The 15,599-nt window shown below is 58.4% G+C and overlaps 2 protein-coding genes across 3 annotated transcripts; both read left to right on the forward strand.

Moving 5' to 3' along the window:
- Positions 1 to 3,127: 3,127 nt before the first annotated feature.
- On the forward strand, positions 3,128 to 9,316 carry SMARCD1 (SWI/SNF related, matrix associated, actin dependent regulator of chromatin, subfamily d, member 1). Its single transcript, XM_051641515.1, has 13 exons — positions 3,128 to 3,296; positions 3,421 to 3,608; positions 4,001 to 4,043; positions 4,141 to 4,263; positions 4,539 to 4,661; positions 5,149 to 5,265; positions 5,572 to 5,673; positions 5,751 to 5,912; positions 6,015 to 6,112; positions 6,526 to 6,661; positions 6,985 to 7,107; positions 7,349 to 7,450; positions 7,672 to 9,316. Exons 1-13 carry the CDS (start codon positions 3,129 to 3,131, stop codon positions 7,723 to 7,725), a joined length of 1,539 nt encoding a protein of 512 aa, XP_051497475.1. The 5' UTR covers position 3,128; the 3' UTR covers positions 7,726 to 9,316.
- A 908-nt stretch (positions 9,317 to 10,224) lies between these two features.
- GPD1 (glycerol-3-phosphate dehydrogenase 1) lies at positions 10,225 to 15,472 on the forward strand. 2 transcript variants are annotated; one of them, XM_051641477.1, is made up of 8 exons: positions 10,225 to 10,328; positions 10,508 to 10,685; positions 11,364 to 11,504; positions 11,802 to 11,940; positions 12,858 to 12,970; positions 13,262 to 13,495; positions 13,669 to 13,775; positions 14,021 to 15,472. In XM_051641477.1, the coding sequence occupies exons 1-8, from the start codon at positions 10,288 to 10,290 to the stop codon at positions 14,115 to 14,117; spliced, it is 1,050 nt and encodes a 349-aa protein (XP_051497437.1). In that variant the 5' UTR covers positions 10,225 to 10,287; the 3' UTR covers positions 14,118 to 15,472. The 2 variants fall into 2 exon arrangements, with proteins under 2 accessions (XP_051497437.1, XP_051497438.1); XM_051641478.1 differs by lacking the exon at positions 11,364 to 11,504.
- The last annotated feature ends 127 nt before the right edge of the window (positions 15,473 to 15,599 follow it).

Here is a 15,599-nt window from a genome sequence, read left to right on the forward strand (position 1 = left end):
GCCCTGAGGACCCCATGGAGACTGGATACTGGTGAGCGGGCAGGGGATGCTGAAATGCCAAAGTCCCACCAGTCCCTTGGCTCTGGCCACATCCCTCTTGCTCCTGTAAACGGCAGATGAGTGTTTTGCATTTAAACTGGAATGGTCTTCCTGCCATTCTGGTCCTTCTCTGCCAGAGCTGGTGCTGCAAAGGCCACAGGGTGGACTCCGAGTGGAAGACAATAACATAGCTGAGCCCAGAAGGGAGTTAATGAACCTAAATTAAGTGCAGCCAGCCGCTGTGAGCAGCCGGAGCAGCTGAACGCGTTGCTCCCTCCACAACGGCATCCAGAGCAGCTCCTGGTGCAGGGGGCAGACAGTGACCCTGTCTCAGCGAGCTGTAATCTCTTCCATAGCTTCCCATTAACCTGCTGGGCTGGGCTGGGAATAGGTCACCCCATCCATCTGTCGCAGCCTCGCACGGCACAGGCACATCCCCAGCCCGGCTGCCTGAGGCTCCTGCTGCTGCTGGACGTGATGTCCGGGAGCCACAGCCTGGAACAGACTGGCAGAGGAGGTGCCCGGATCCCAAAGGCACCTGCAATTCCCGTGGGAATACAGCGGGCGGGCGGCCAAGGCACCGGAGGGAGCAGCTCTTGGATGCGAAGTGGAAAAGCTGCACATTTTCAGACTCGAGGTGCACTCAAGGATCCGGGCAGGGCAGGACACGGGCTGGGGAAGCCCCGTCCTGGTGGGAATTCCTCAGGGATGGGTGCTCCCCTGGCAGCCCCAGGGGCAGCAGGGACAAGCACCCCCGTCTGTCGCCCGAGGCGGAGAGATCAGGAGTTAATGACATTCCAGGGGAGGACGGGGGGTGACACCCGCAGGTCCGAGGTGCTGGGCAGCACCTGCTCACGCGCTGCTGTGTTTTCCCGGCGGGTTGCGTGGCTGCCGAGATCCCTAGGGAGCCGGGATTCATCCCGCAACGCACAGACGGCAGCACCCCTCCCCTGCCCTGGCAACCGCGCCCGGTTCCCGCACGCTCGCTGCTGGAGCTGCCAGCAAACACCAGGCACTGGGATATAACGACCCAGCCCTGGAAGCTGTTGGGCTGCCTGAAGCCAGAGCTGGGCTGGCTGGGGAGGAAGGTTTCAGGGGAGCTGCCTGGTGCCAGCAGGCGTGAGGAAGGGAAGGGGCTTGGGCTGGCGTTTCACAAACCGTTTCCACGGGGAGGGGCAAAGCAACAAACCCTCAGGGCAGAGGAAAGAAAGGGCAAGCCTAAAGGAGACGCTTAGCCAAGGAAGCCGGGGTTATGTCACCCGTGGGTCTCTTACAGAAGGCAGCGGGGGACAAAGAGGACTGATCCGAGAGCATCCCTAGGGACAGCAGCCTGAGGTCACCCTCAGCTCACACGACGTGGGGTTTCTCAAGACCCTGCAGCTCCCCGGCTCCCTGGGTCGACCTGAGCAAACTCTCCCACTCCCCCCTCTCTCCAGTTCTCAGGTCAGCCCTGTCTTTCTCTCCCTCTGCGTCCCCCTGCCAGGAGAGCCAGGCACCTTCCCCGCCTGCCCAAAAGGCTCCCGCCGGGCTCCGAGGCGCAGCCGAAGTTGCACCTGAACAACAGGGAGCAGATAAAGTTGCACTGCTTTTCTTTGCTCATGAATATTTCACGAGGCTGCCGGGCGCCGAGCCTGCCGGAGGTGGCATTAAATTAACTGCACGGCCACATGGATGAGGGACCAGCAGCTGGTGGCTGAGCTGGAAGCTCCGAGGTTTTCAGCAGGAATAGGAAGCGCCGGCTCTGGCACAAAAGGTGCCCACACCCCCCTCCTTTGCTCGGTCCACAATGCACTGTACAGACAGCCCCCAAAATGACCCATAATCATCACTAATTGCTTAATTAATACTTGAGGTGTGACTGCTCGCTTGGCTTCCCCCCCCCCAGATTAATGCTGGAGGGATCTGTCTCCCTGTTTCCCTCTGAGCAGCCGCCGGGGTGAGTGTTCGGGGAACCCGGCGCTGACACCCGCAGGAAAGCGGCCTCGGAGCCGGTTCTGCAGCAACCCGAGCCACGCTGCAGGGGGCTGGGAAGCCTTTCCCTCGGCCCCCGAGCAAACCGAGTCCCTTCACGGCCATTCACGCCCCTGCGACGTTCCTGTCTGAGACAGGAGGGAGGTGGGAGGGTTCCCCGCCAGGTTCTCCATCCCCAGGGCAGGTAAATCCACCTCCCTCTGAGCACATCCCGGAGCACCGGAGGCTTCAGGAGCAGCGTCCCCTGCAATGGGCAGGAGTTTATAGCCGGGAGCTGCTGGTTCGGCCCGGCCGGCGGGGGGGCTGGCACCCCAGCCCTCCCCAGCTCCCGGGCGGTCACTCCGGGGGCTGCTGCGGGAACCAGCCCCGCTAAACCGAGGCGGGAGGGACCAGAACGAGTGCGGTGCCAGGCGAGGCGGGGGGGTGAGTCCCGGAGGGGTTGAAGGAGCCGCAAACTCCCTCACAGGTGGTTTTGCGAAGATGAGAATCCCCAGCGCAGAGCCCGCCCGGCTCCTACCGCCCACAGGACCCTTCACTCCCCCATGAACATCTCCCCCAGGATCCTGTACCCCCAAAATCAACCCTCATGGACCCCAGGACCTCCCCAAATGCCCTGCACCCTCCTGCACGGCTCCAGACCCGACCCTGGACCCCAGACCCCCCAAAGCCCCCGCACTCTCCTGCACCGCTCCAGACCCAGCCCCTGGACCCCAGAACCCCCAGACTCCCCAGGACCCCCCAAAGCCCCCGCACTCTCCTGCACCGCTCCAGACCCAGCCCCTGGACCTCAGACCCCCCAGACCCTCCAGACTCCCCAGGACCCCCCAAATCCCCCGCACCCTCCTTCACCGCTCCAGACCCAGCCCCTGGACCCCAGACCCTCCAGAACCCCCCAAAGCCCCCGCACCCTCCTGCACCGCTCCAGACCCGGCCTCTGGACCCCAGACCCCCCAGATCCCTCAGGACCCCCCAAAGCCCCCCCCCCCCTGTCCTCCAGCGGGGTCCTCCCGCCGGCAGAGGGCGCTGCTGCCGGGCGGGGGCTCTCTAGTGCGCCCCCTCCCTCCCGCTCTCCATGACGCACTTCCGCTTCCTGCCCGCTCCCCTTTGTGTCGGGGAAGATGGCGGCGCGGGCGGGTTTCCAGGCCGTGGCTCCCAGCGGCGGAGGGGCCGGAGCCGCTGCCGGGGCCGCTGCGCTGGGCCCGGGCACGCCAGGCGGGCCGGTGCGCATGGGCCCGGCTCCCGGGCAGGGCCTGTATCGCTCCCCGCTGCCGGGAGCCGCCTACCCGGTGAGGCGGGGGAGGGGCCGGCGGGGCGGGGCGGGAGGGATGGGGTCGGGGGGGGGGGGGGGTGTGCGACGGGAACGAACAGCCCCTCTCGGTGGGCACTGGATCGGTTTTCTTCTCTTCGCAGCGCCCCGGAATGTTACCGGGAAGTCGACTGGCGCCACAGGGTCCCTCCATGGGGCCGCCCGGTTACGGCGGGAGCCCGGCGGTGCGGCCCGGGATGGCGCAGGCCAGCCTGGACCAGGCCCGCAAGAGGCCGGCGCCGCAGCAGCTCCAGCAGGTGCAGCCGCAGGCCGTGCCCAACCGCAACCACAAGTAAGGACCCGCATCCCTAGGCAGCGGGGACATCCCGGAGCATCCATGCAGCGGGACGTCCCGGGGGCGGGGACGGGGGGGGGGGCGGGGACAGATGTGTTCCCTCTCTTCCCGAAAGCCCCACAGGGAGGGGGTGGGTTTGGGGAGAGGATGCTTTTGGGGAGGGGGTGGGTTTGGGGAGGGGGTGGGCATGGGGAGAGGGTGGGTTTGGGGTGAGGATGGGTTTGGGGAGGTGTCAGGTTTGGGCAGAGGATGGGTTTGGGGAGAGGGTGGGTTTGGGGAGGGGGTGGTTTTGGGGAGGGGGTGAGCAGTGACCCCCCAGTGCTGCAGGGGCTGAGCCAGGGAGGTGTCCGTTGCTCCCTGTGCTCAGGTCTGTGCCTCTCCCTCAACAGTGCCAAAAAGAAGAAGATGGCTGACAAAATTCTACCTCAGAGGGTGAGTGGCACGTGCAGATGCAGCCTGTGGTGACAGGAAAGAGGCTGGAGGAGCCCAGGGGAGCTGACAGGGATTTTGTGTCCTTGCTTGGCTCTAGATTCGAGAGCTGGTGCCCGAGTCTCAGGCCTACATGGACCTTCTGGCTTTTGAGAGGAAACTGGACCAGACCATCATGAGGAAGCGCCTGGACATCCAGGAGGCTTTGAAGAGACCCATTAAGGTAGGGGAGGGCAGCATTCCTGGATTGGAAGCTCTTCCTTTTGCTTAAGGCAGCAGGAGGGCACTGAAGCTTGGGATCCTGGAGTCTCGGGAATCTTAGTGCTCCAGACATAAGCAAGGAATGGAGCCAGAAGTGTCTGTTTCTCCACTGTCTGCCCTGGGAGAGGGGGAATCTGAGGCAGCTAAAAACATGAAGCTTAGTTTTAGCAAAACCATAAGCAAGATGCTCAGCCCTTTGTTGCAGGATGAACCCTGAGCCAAAGCTTTTTCTCTCAGCAAAAACGAAAGCTGCGGATTTTTATCTCCAACACCTTCAACCCAGCCAAGTCAGATGCAGAGGATGGGGAAGGAACAGTTGCCTCCTGGGAGCTCCGGGTGGAAGGACGGCTGCTGGAAGATGTGAGTGTGAAAGCCCCAAGCACAGGTGGCTTTAGGGATCTGGAATTGGCAATGAAACCATTTTCTGTTTGTCCTTGAGAGTGTAGCAAGGGGCTTGATATCCTCCTTCGTCTCTGTTTTCCAAGGAGTCTGGTGGTGAAGAGACTGAGCCCATCTTGGAAGCTGAAGGGTGTCCCCGTGGCAGGACATGAGTTATTCAAATTCTTAGAGCTATAAGAATTAATGGTGAGAGCAGATCAGTGGCACGTGGGTACCCTGGCTCTGAGAAGCAGGGCACTTGCACTCTGTGTGATTGCTGAGTGATTTAATTCCTGCCAGCTCATCCTTAACTCCAGCCTTTCACTTTCTGACTTGGAACTTGATTTTTCAAGCACATGTTGGTGAATTTAGGTGTCCAGAACTGAAAGGAACCCTGTTGTGCACGGTGGCTGTGCTTGAGTGCTGAGACTTGCTGTCCTAACACTTTTCCTTCCTGTGTTGCTTGCAGTCTGCTTTGTCCAAATATGATGCCACCAAGCAGAAAAGAAAGTTCTCATCCTTCTTTAAGTCTCTGGTCATTGAACTTGATAAAGACCTGTATGGCCCTGACAATCACCTGGTAGAGGTGAGCTGCTTTTTGCTGTCTTACCTCTTAAGGAGGGGTTGGTGTTTGAGCAGGCAGGGTTTGTAACTTGAGAGGTGGGGCTGCTCAAGGCTTGAACCAGTGGCTGGGAACCAGGAGCTCTGGAATTCTGCTCTTAGCTTTTCCTTTGACTTGCTGGGGCACTGAACAAACGTATTCACTCTTGTTTCGAGCTGTCAGTGGGAACAAGGTGAACTTCTCTAGGTGGGTGGGATTTGTTGGGTGCCACGCAGCAGGAGGGGAGGGAACCAGGTGTGGGGGAGCTTCTAAATGTCCTCTCCTGCTCAGTGGCACAGAACTGCTACCACTCAGGAGACAGATGGCTTCCAGGTGAAGAGGCCGGGGGATGTCAACGTGCGCTGCACTGTCCTCCTGATGCTGGATTACCAGGTGAGGTGTTGGAGGTGACAGTGCTGGGCACCAGCTGTGTCTGTGGCCTCCTCACCTCCCTCTGCTTGTTGCCTCAGCCCCCCCAGTTCAAGCTGGACCCCCGCTTGGCTCGTCTCCTGGGGATTCACACCCAGACCCGGCCCGTCATCATCCAGGCCCTCTGGCAATACATCAAGACCCACAAGCTGCAGGACCCCCACGAGCGGGAGTACGTCATCTGTGACAAGTACCTGCAGCAGGTAACAGGAGCTGGACCCAGCCCCTCCTCAGCTCTGCCAGCTGCCAGTGCTGCCTGGCACCGGGCTCCCCTGCCTTCCCTCAGCCCTCTGTTTCTGCCACAGATCTTTGAATCTCAGCGGATGAAGTTCTCTGAAATCCCACAGAGGCTCCATGCCTTGCTCATGCCCCCGGAACCCATCATCATTAATCATGTCATCAGGTGAGGCTGGTCCACTTGGCTTCATGTTTCTAGCTGAAAGGGATGGATGAGGCTGGCAGAGGAAGATGATACAATAACATTGAGATTTTCAGCAGCAGCTTCATGTTTCTGTCATTCTTTCCTTCTACAACAGCCACCTCTTCAGTTTACCCTCTTTCCCACAAGGCACTCCCATGTTCCTGCTGTCCTTTGCCTTCCTCTGTTGTAGATGGAAACCTGCTTGGAGCAATCCCTTGGTCCTTGTGCTGCAAAGCCATCAGGGGAGCTTTGCTGCTCATGGTGCCAGAGCTGAAGCTGACACCAGGCTCAGCCCTGCCTGCAGCCTGGATCCTGCATCATCCCAAAGCAGCTACAATTTGGTGCTTTATGGAGCTGCTCCCTTATTTTAGCTTCTTTCTTGTGGCTGTCCCTAGTGTTGACCCAAATGACCAGAAGAAAACTGCTTGCTATGACATTGATGTGGAGGTGGATGACACCTTGAAAACTCAGATGAATTCTTTCCTGCTCTCCACTGCCAGCCAGCAGGAAATTGCTGCTCTGGATAACAAGGTAGGAAGAGCTTTGGATCTCACTGCTGTGTGTGTCCCTGGAGCAGCTGACCCCTGAGCAGGACAGGATAGTTCAGCTCTGCTGTGCAGGTGGAAGCTGCAGTGGGGTCAGCCATGCCTACAAGCAGGTGGCTTCACCTGGAAGTTTGTTTCCAATCATATGGTCAGTGGGAAAATTGAGAGCAGGAAACTGGGAAGAGAGGATGGGTGTCAGTCAAGCAGGGAGGGTAAGAATTTGCCTGTGTGTGTTGGCTCTCTGGATGTTTCTGTCTGACTTTTTTTTCCCCTGCTCAGCAGTTCAGTTGCTGTTCTTCTCTCCTTCAGATTCATGAAACAATAGAGACAATTAACCAGCTGAAGACCCAGCGGGAGTTCATGCTGAGCTTTGCCCGAGATCCTCAGGGCTTCATCAATGACTGGCTGCAGTCCCAGTGCCGTGATTTAAAGGTAAAAGCTTTGTCTTGTGTGGAAGGTAGATCCAGGCTCAGGCTTCCCTCATTATAACCAGCTCCCACAGAGAGAGAGGCAATTTCTTGCTCAGAAAGCAAGGCTGGAATTGGAGTCGAGCGTAAGAACCTGACCTGACTGCACAGGAATTTCTTTGAGGAAAGGGGAGGGAGTTTGGGCTTGCTCAGCACAGCCAGAGCTTTTGCTCTCCTTGAACTGCTCTGTCCTTTGTGCTCTCCAGACAATGACTGATGTTGTTGGGAATCCTGAAGAGGAGCGTCGAGCTGAGTTCTACTTCCAGCCCTGGGCTCAGGAAGCTGTGTGCAGATACTTCTACTCCAAGGTGAGTGTCCCTGAGCAGGGGTCCCTCTCCTCACCCAGTGGCTCAGGGTTCCTGTCACTCCTTGCTGACAGTGCCAGTGCTGAGCTTCACTTGGAGACACTGCTGATGCACCTTGGGTCCAGTTGGAGTTCACCCTTTCCCACCTGGGTCCTGTGTTACTGGTTTCTGTGGGGCTGCACCACCTGAGAATGGTAATGCTGAGCTCCTGGTGTCTCTTGCAGGTGCAGCAAAGGCGGCAGGAGCTGGAGCAGGCCCTGGGGATCCGGAACACATAGGCTGCTCCCTCCTCCCCAGCCAGGAGGCATCACAGCCATTTGTGGAGACAGAGCTGCAGAGCTGGCTGTTAAGACTCACATAATCCCACTCCAGCAGTGAGGCCTGTGTCATTATTCACCCTGGCATTGTCCTTGTTGGGGCAGCTCCAGGACACACAGGGTATTCTGGGGTGTGGCAAACAGGCAGGCTCTAATGAACACACATTTCTACCTGGTTTTCTTCCTGACTGTTGCCTTGTCAGTCCCAAGGCTTCCGAGAGCCTCCCCTTGACTCCACACGACCTGTAGTGTCCCCAGTAGCCAGTACAACTCCTGACTTGGAGCCTTTCTCAAGTTCAAAAACCACAGCCCATTTGTCCCCAACTAGCATCTAGTTGTGGCACAGGGGAGACCTGGGTCTGGGAAGCCTGGCTGTGCTCTGAGGGTCAAGCTCTGTGGCCAGTCTCTTCCTGCCTTGTTTTATAGCCAGGTGCCAGGGAGACCAAGTGGGCAGGATGCCATGAGCTGAGATACCTCCCTGCCCTGACTCCCTCACTCGGGGGTGCTGCTGCACTGGGCTGCCTCGTAGGTCACTCTTCCTTGAGGAAGTTCCTGGACTGTGTAGAGAATTGCTTCTTGCCCCTCTTTCCCTGCCCTGTTCCCTTTGTGTTCTTTGACAGACTGTCCCCAGGATCACAGGGGAAATGAGGCGTTGGCTCTGCAGGGATGTGGAAGCTTTCAGGTGATGAGACCTCACTGCACTTCAGAAATCCTGCACTGGTGGTTCCAGCAAACCACCTGGCTGCTGGTTTTCCCTGCAGCAGCTGCCTGGTGGAGCTGTGCAGGAGCACAGTGTTGTAGGCTCATTCCTTTGGGACACTTTTCCTGTGTCACTTGCTGTGGGGACCAGCAGCTCCTTCGTGTGGATCTGAGGGTGGGAATGGACATAGCTCTGAGCATGTGTGAGTTAGAGGTTTCCATGCTGAAGCTCCTGTGGTTTCTAGTCAAGTTTTTAGGTTCTGAGGCTGCCCTAAGGCCCAGCATGGTTCAGGAATGTGCAAGTAGATTTTTCTCTACCAGTAGCAGCCCAGGTGCCTCTTCGTGGGATGAATAACTAGTGAAGTAGTGGTCAGGTGTTAGAGAATGGCTTCTCTTAACCTGGATCTCAGTATTTCTGCTCGGGACTGTAATGCAAAATGGACTTGAAAGTTGGTCATAGTATCTTGGAATAGCTGCAAAATCCGTTACTGACAAACCCCCCTCATCCCCACGCCCACCCGTGGTGTGGTTGGGAAAGTTGCTACCAATTTGGGAGCCTGGGTGGCCCTACTCGTGTCTGTGTTACTACGTGTCTGTGAGTAATAGACTCTCCACTTCCCTCCTCCTTGGCCCTCTTAGGAAATGGCTCCTCTGTGGGACTGGGGTGAAGGTCTGGGTGCTGGTGGAGCAGCCCCTGCCTCCCCAGGGGAGGGACAGGCGAGGCTGGTGCAGAGTAACTTGCTTTTCTTCACTGAATGTTACGGTTTGGTTTTTTTCCATGGACCAAAATTTTTTTTGTACTGTATCCTTGTAGACGTCACCCAGTTTTAATAAAAGCCTCTTGTGAAGGAAACTGGCCTCCCTCTTTCTCTGCTGACAGCACACGTTCCTGAGCAGCTGCCTTGGTGGGTGACACGGGGTGAGGGACAGGATTTACCTCCACTTTGTTTTAACAAAAGCCAAACGGGTTAAGAGACTGGAGAGAAAATGTTCTTCATGTTTTGGCCTTTTATAGAGAGCCCTTCATGTCGGGACCTTCTGGCTTGCAGAGTCTGCTAAGCCTTTACAATGTGCTTTTGTGGTAAACAAAGTAACTTGAGCAAAACTGGAAGTCCAGTGGCCAAGCTGCTGATAAGATTCTTGACAGCCCAGATTCCCCAGGGTTGTCAGAGCTGGAAGGGACCTCTGGAGATCATCTAGATTGTGAAAGCCTGTTGAGAGCCTCACGGGAGCCCTGCATAATTTTGAGGAAACTGTATTAAAGTTTACATGGAAGGGTTTTTAAACTATGCAAAAGGGACACGAGTGTCCCCAGGCTGCCTTGTTTAGAAAAGGAACAATGTAATGCTTGAGAAAACCTGCAAGGGGAAGAGATCTGGGGCTGCAAGAAACGGGGCCGTTTGCACAAGGCTGGTTGGTGCTGCTGTGAGATCAGGGCAGGAGTTGTGTCCTGGGGGGGCATCCAGATGGTTCCGATTTCTTACTTGGGGGGAGGGGGTGTGAAATAAACTGCTTTGATGCATAAAAAGGGGGAGAGGGGTTGGCCAGACACGACTCCCAGTTGGGCTGAGGTTTGGGATCTGAGCTCGTTCACCTTCGCCTCAGGGGAGCAATTTCCACCTGCGGCGCAGCCCCGCGTTGCCTCCCCCGGGCACCGGCTGCTGCTGCCGTGCCCGGTTCCCCCGGGTGCCCGGTTCCCCCGGGTGCCCGGTTCCCGCGGGGCTGAGGCGGGGCCGGAGGCGGGACGAGGCCGCCCCCGCTCCGGGCGGCCTTGAAATAGCCGCGGCGGGCTCCTCGCTGCGCAGTGCCCCGGCTCCCCGCACCATGGGTGGCAAGAAAGTCTGCATCGTGGGCTCCGGCAACTGGTGAGCAGCTGCTGCCCGGGCACCCGCGCCTTCCCCAGCACGGCGCCGTGTCCCCATCCCCCCATCCCCCCTGTCCCCGTGTCACCAGGACCCTTGCACGAGTGACCCGAGGTGCAGGGGGCTCTGTGGGGGCCGTGGCCTCGGTGCCCCCCGCCCACGGCTCCGCTCTGCCCGCCCAGGGGCTCGGCCATCGCCAAGATCGCCGGCAGCAACGCGGCGCGGCTGAGCGGCTTCGAGAGCCAGGTGAGGATGTGGGTGCTGCAGGAGGAGGTGGGCGGCCGGCGCCTCACGGACATCATCAACACGGAGCACGAGAACGTCAAGTACCTGCCCGGGCACAAACTGCCCCCCAACGTGGTGAGTGTGGACCCTGGCAGCCTCTGCAAGGTCCGGGGCTGAGAGCCAAGCTCTGGGGAGGTAATAAATAGCTGTGCCGGGAGCTGCTGCAGCCCCGGGGTGCTGGGCACTGGGGTGTGAAGGTGGGGGATGCACTGGGCTGCACTGGACTTGCTTACATTTTCCTGGTGACCTTGATGTGTGCTTGGCTGAGCTGCAGCCCTGGCTGCTCTCACTGCCCACCTTTGCCCCCACACTGGCACCCCACAGGCTGGGCTTGAGGCCATGTGGCTGCTGCCGAGCTGGCATGGGCAGCACGCAGAGTGTGCTCAGTCCCTGGGCTGGCTCTGGCCTGCTGAGCTCCCCAGAACGACCCCAGCTCTTTGAGCCACCTTCATGGGACCACCTCAGGCTGCTTTGGCCCTGCTCTGCTCCAGCTCCTCTGTCCTGCCAGCCCTGGAAGGGGACCTCGGGTCACTGACCTCGGGAGGTGTCCCTGCCCATGCAATGGGGTTGGAACTAGATGATCTTTAAGGTCTCTTCCAACCCAAACCATTCCATGATCCTGTGACTTCCTTCCCTTCCAGGGAAGCCCCCAGCAGCTGCTTTCAAGCCCCTGCTCCCCTTGTCCTGGATTCAGGACACACTCACTGCACAACTAGAGGCACAAGCCCCCGGTGACAGTCACACTCTCTCCAGGTGGCAGAGCCAGACCTGCTGAAAGCCTGTGCTGAGGCTGACATCCTCCTGTTTGTGGTGCCCCACCAGTTTATTGGCAAAGTCTGTGACCAGCTCCAGGGCCACGTGAAGAAAAATGCTGTTGGGATGTCACTCATCAAGGTGTGGGCAGGAGAAGCTCTGCTGGGCAGGGGCCAAGGGGCCTGGCTGGAAGCAGCCTGGCTTGGAAGGGCTGCAAAGGGAATCCTGGGGTTTTGGAGCAGAAACTGGGCTCCAGGAGAAGTGGGGGCAGAGTCTCTGTGAGGATTCAGAGGAGAAGGGTGAGGGTATGTGTAGAACCTTGGGCACTGTGAGGAGTGGGGTGCAGCAGAGCAGTGGGGGGTTGTTGGGATGAGATAGGTGGGGCTTGGTCTCCTGGGGGGGGGCAGATACTCATCTCTGTCCCTGGTTGTCTCCCAGGGGGTGGATGAAGGACCAGATGGGCTGAGGCTGATCTCAGACATTATCCATGAGAAACTGGGCATAGAGATGAGCGTCCTCATGGGGGCCAATATTGCTAATGAAGTGGCAGACGAGAAGTTCTGCGAAACGACCATCGGTAAGGAGCCCACAGCCCTGCTCTGCTGAGCAGAGAGAGGCAAAGGGGTGAGCACAGTGCACCTGAAACTGCTGCTGCCTCTGGGCACCCAGCCCTTTTTCCCCCGGGGAGGCAAAGAGACTCCACGGGAGCTGGATGAACTCGTGCACAGGGTTTGCAATATGATGCCTCACTTCCCTGAAAGCAGAGTGGTTTGTCTAAAAGTTCCTGCCAGCACAGACCCTGAGCATCAGGCAGTCTGCCTGGCACATGTGAAAGGGGTGGACACCAAGAAGTGCTTTAGAAATGGAGTTCCTACCTTCATTTCCTTGGGCTTCAAGGGATGCTCGCCTGGATCTCAAGTTATTGCCAGCCAGGGCTGCTCTTCATCTGGTGACTGTTCCTGACATCCTGCACGTGGCTTTGGAGAATGCAGAGAAGCCAAAGCCACCAGGACAGCTTGCTGGGTTCAAAGTTACAAGATTCAAAGTGTCTGTGTTTTAAACACAAGCAAACATGCTGAGCAGGAGGCTGTGGAGCCCGGAGAGGTGTAAGCAGAGCACACAGAAAGGCTCTGGTGCAGGACACTGCAGGAACAGGGAGAACAGCAGCCTCCAAACCCAAATTTGCAACCTTTGAAGATGCCTTTAATCTACTGGGCATGTCGTTTCTGTCTTGTTTGACACAGCAGCAGGGATTGTCCTCATCTTCTGGGAATGCCAAGGTTGAATCTTGCTTATCTGCCAGGCAATGTGTGCCTCGCACGTTGTGGACCTGCAAATGTTTATCAACCTCCATCAGTTGGGCAACAGGCTCCTCCTGCTGCAGCAGCTCCACGGGCTGTGCTGCAGGAACCCACCACTGGGCAGGAGAGCAGCACAGCCCTGCCCTAGGGGTCTCCTCCCATCATCTTCCCCCTCCTCCCTTTGTCTCTCCAGGCTGCAAGAACCTGCAGCACGGGCAGATGCTGAAGGAGCTGATGCAGACACCGAACTTCCGAGTGACAGTGGTGGAGGAGGCTGACACCGTGGAGATCTGTGGGGCTCTCAAGGTGGGTGAGCTGCTCACTGGGGTCCCTGGGACCCTGCAGGGAGCCCTGGGGAGGGGGCTGCCAGCTGAACAGACCCCACTGTGGCTCGCTGAGAGCCCCTGATCCATGGCCAGACTTTGGAGGGTACTGGGATGTGTCCTGCTGAGCTGCTTGGAGGGATGATGATCCCTGGTGTAGGCAGGGGAGGCAGGAGCCTGTGCTTGGGTTGGGATCACACAGGAAGATCACGGACACAGGAAAGCCCTGAGCTCCATGGGGAACAGATCCCTCCACACTGCTGCTGTTTTCCAGAACGTTGTGGCTGTAGGAGCTGGTTTCTGTGACGGGCTGGGCTATGGAGACAACACCAAGGCTGCCGTGATCCGTCTGGGACTGATGGAGATGATTGGCTTTGCCAAACTCTTCTGCAAGGGCCCTGTCACCTCCTCCACCTTCCTGCAGAGCTGTGGGGTTGCTGACCTCATCACCACCTGCTACGGGGGCCGCAACAGAAGGGTGGCTGAGGCTTTTGCCAAGACTGGGAAGGTGAGCAGAGAGGGAGCAGGAACACCCAGCCCTGCACCGACCACCCCAGCAGGCAGGGGGGTGGACCCAGTCGGCTCCACGGCATCCTGCCCCCACCCAGGGCCACAGGGAAGGCATCTGGGGCAGCAGAGGGGGTTGCAGGGTCCAGCTCCCTCACTGTTGGGGGGTTTCAGTCTATTGAGCAGCTGGAGAAGGAGATGTTGAACGGGCAGAAGCTGCAGGGTCCCCAGACGTCTGCTGAGCTGCATCGCATCCTGAAGAGCAAGAACGTGGTGGAGAAGTGAGTGTTCCCATCTCCCTCGGCTGCTCCTTTGGGGTGGGGCTGGGACCTCTCCTGCAGCTGTGGGAGAGGAAACCCACCTGTGGCATCTGTGCTGTTCAGGTCCATCTCTGCACTGCCCACCTCAAGGCAGTGGGGCAGGAATGGCCCGTGGGCTGAGGCACCGTGCCCCTGCCTCACCTGCCCGGTGTCCTGCAGGGACAACAAGCTGTGGTGACAGGGTGACTGTGGTTGTCTGCCCACAGGTTCCCCCTCTTCACAGCTGTGTATCAGATCTGCTACGAGGGCAAACCTGTCACTGATGTCATCAAGTGTCTGCAGAACCACCCTGAGCACATGTGAGGGGGCTGCAGAGCCTCTGACCCTGCCGAGAGGAGCAGAGAGCTCCTGCCCACGCCAGCCTGCTCTGCTGCTGCAGCTGTGGAAGGAGTCTGGATTTCCTGGGAGCCTTTGCAGCGTGTTGGAAGGGCAGAGGTTCCCTTTCTCAGCCCTGGACACTGCCAGCCTGAGCCTGGCATCTGCACAGAGGTACCTGCTGACCTCCCCCTCTCTTTGAAGGGCTCATTTAGCTTCTGCTGCTCTCTGGGGTCTGCCCTGAGTGGGGCTGAGCATCTTCCTCCTTCCACTTCCTCCTGCTGTGGTGGATTCAGTTATCTGAGGGACTCTGCCAGGTCATCTTGAGCAAGCCTGGGAGGACAAGCTTTGCTATTAGCCCCATGGGGGCCACCTGGCATGATACCAGCCCTTCCCTGCTTGCTGTCCTTGCTTTTGGCTTAACTCTTTCGTGGAGAGGACACAGGTCCCTGCCAGGCTCCACCAGGGTGAGCAAAGCTCCTCAGGACTTGCCAAGGGGCTGAGAATCACTCTTCTTCCTAAGAAGCACCAGCCCAGAAAAGAGCATCCTTTGCCACCTGCTGCTTCCCCAGCCATGCTGAGCTGCTCCTGCTGGAGGACACAGCCAGTGCTGTGGGTGGGAGGACTTCACAGCTGGTTCATTTAGATTTTTTTCCCCCTCCCAGTCATCCCTGGCCCCTGCACCTGGGGAACTCCCCTGTTGTCACAGAGTTGCCTGTGCTAATTCCATGCCTGCTGACTGTCCCTGGGAAGCCTTTCTCCCTCCTCTGGCTTTGGCAATGCAGGGACCAACTGCCCCAGAGTCTTTCTGAGCAGCTGGCAGGCTGTGTGACCCCTGCCACTGGACCTGACAAAGCAGTTGGGTCGTGCTGCTTTCAGATGAATGATCCACAGCAGCTTTTTGCCTTCTCTCTGGCTTGCTCCAGTCTGTGCCTTAGCCTGGTCTTTGCTTCTGCACGTGGCTTGATAGGATCTGAGAAAGCAGGTCCCACACACACTTACTTTCCCTGCTGCCCCTGCTGTAAGGATGCTGGAAACTGCCCAACGTGCTGATCTGCCAGAGGTACAGGGAGACCTCCAACATCACAGGAGAGGACAGAGGTCTCCTGCCTCCTGTTGTGCCTTTGAAACTTGCCCCTTGTCCAGCTGGGTGCCACGTGCCTTTCTGCTCCTCTGAAGCTGCTCATTCCACTCATGTTTGCTCAGGCCAGCGTGTCCAGCAGTTCGCTGACCCCTGTCTGGGCAGGCAGGCTGAGCTGCTGCAGGTCTGCCCACCCCTGCCTGGGTCTCTGGCCAGCAGTGCACCTCACAACACTTAAAATAAACTTGGAGAGGAGGAGGGAGATGTGCTCTTTGCTCTGTGGCTCTGGTGCATCATTGTCTTGGGGTTGGTGCCTGCTGGGCTTGCTGAGTGTGCAGAGCAGGGCCCTGTCAGTCCCCTCCTGGCTCTGCACCCTTCTGTGCTGCCCC

Source organism: Apus apus, chromosome 28 (genome assembly GCF_020740795.1).
Source record: "Apus apus isolate bApuApu2 chromosome 28, bApuApu2.pri.cur, whole genome shotgun sequence".
Lineage (NCBI taxonomy): Eukaryota > Metazoa > Chordata > Aves > Apodiformes > Apodidae > Apus > Apus apus.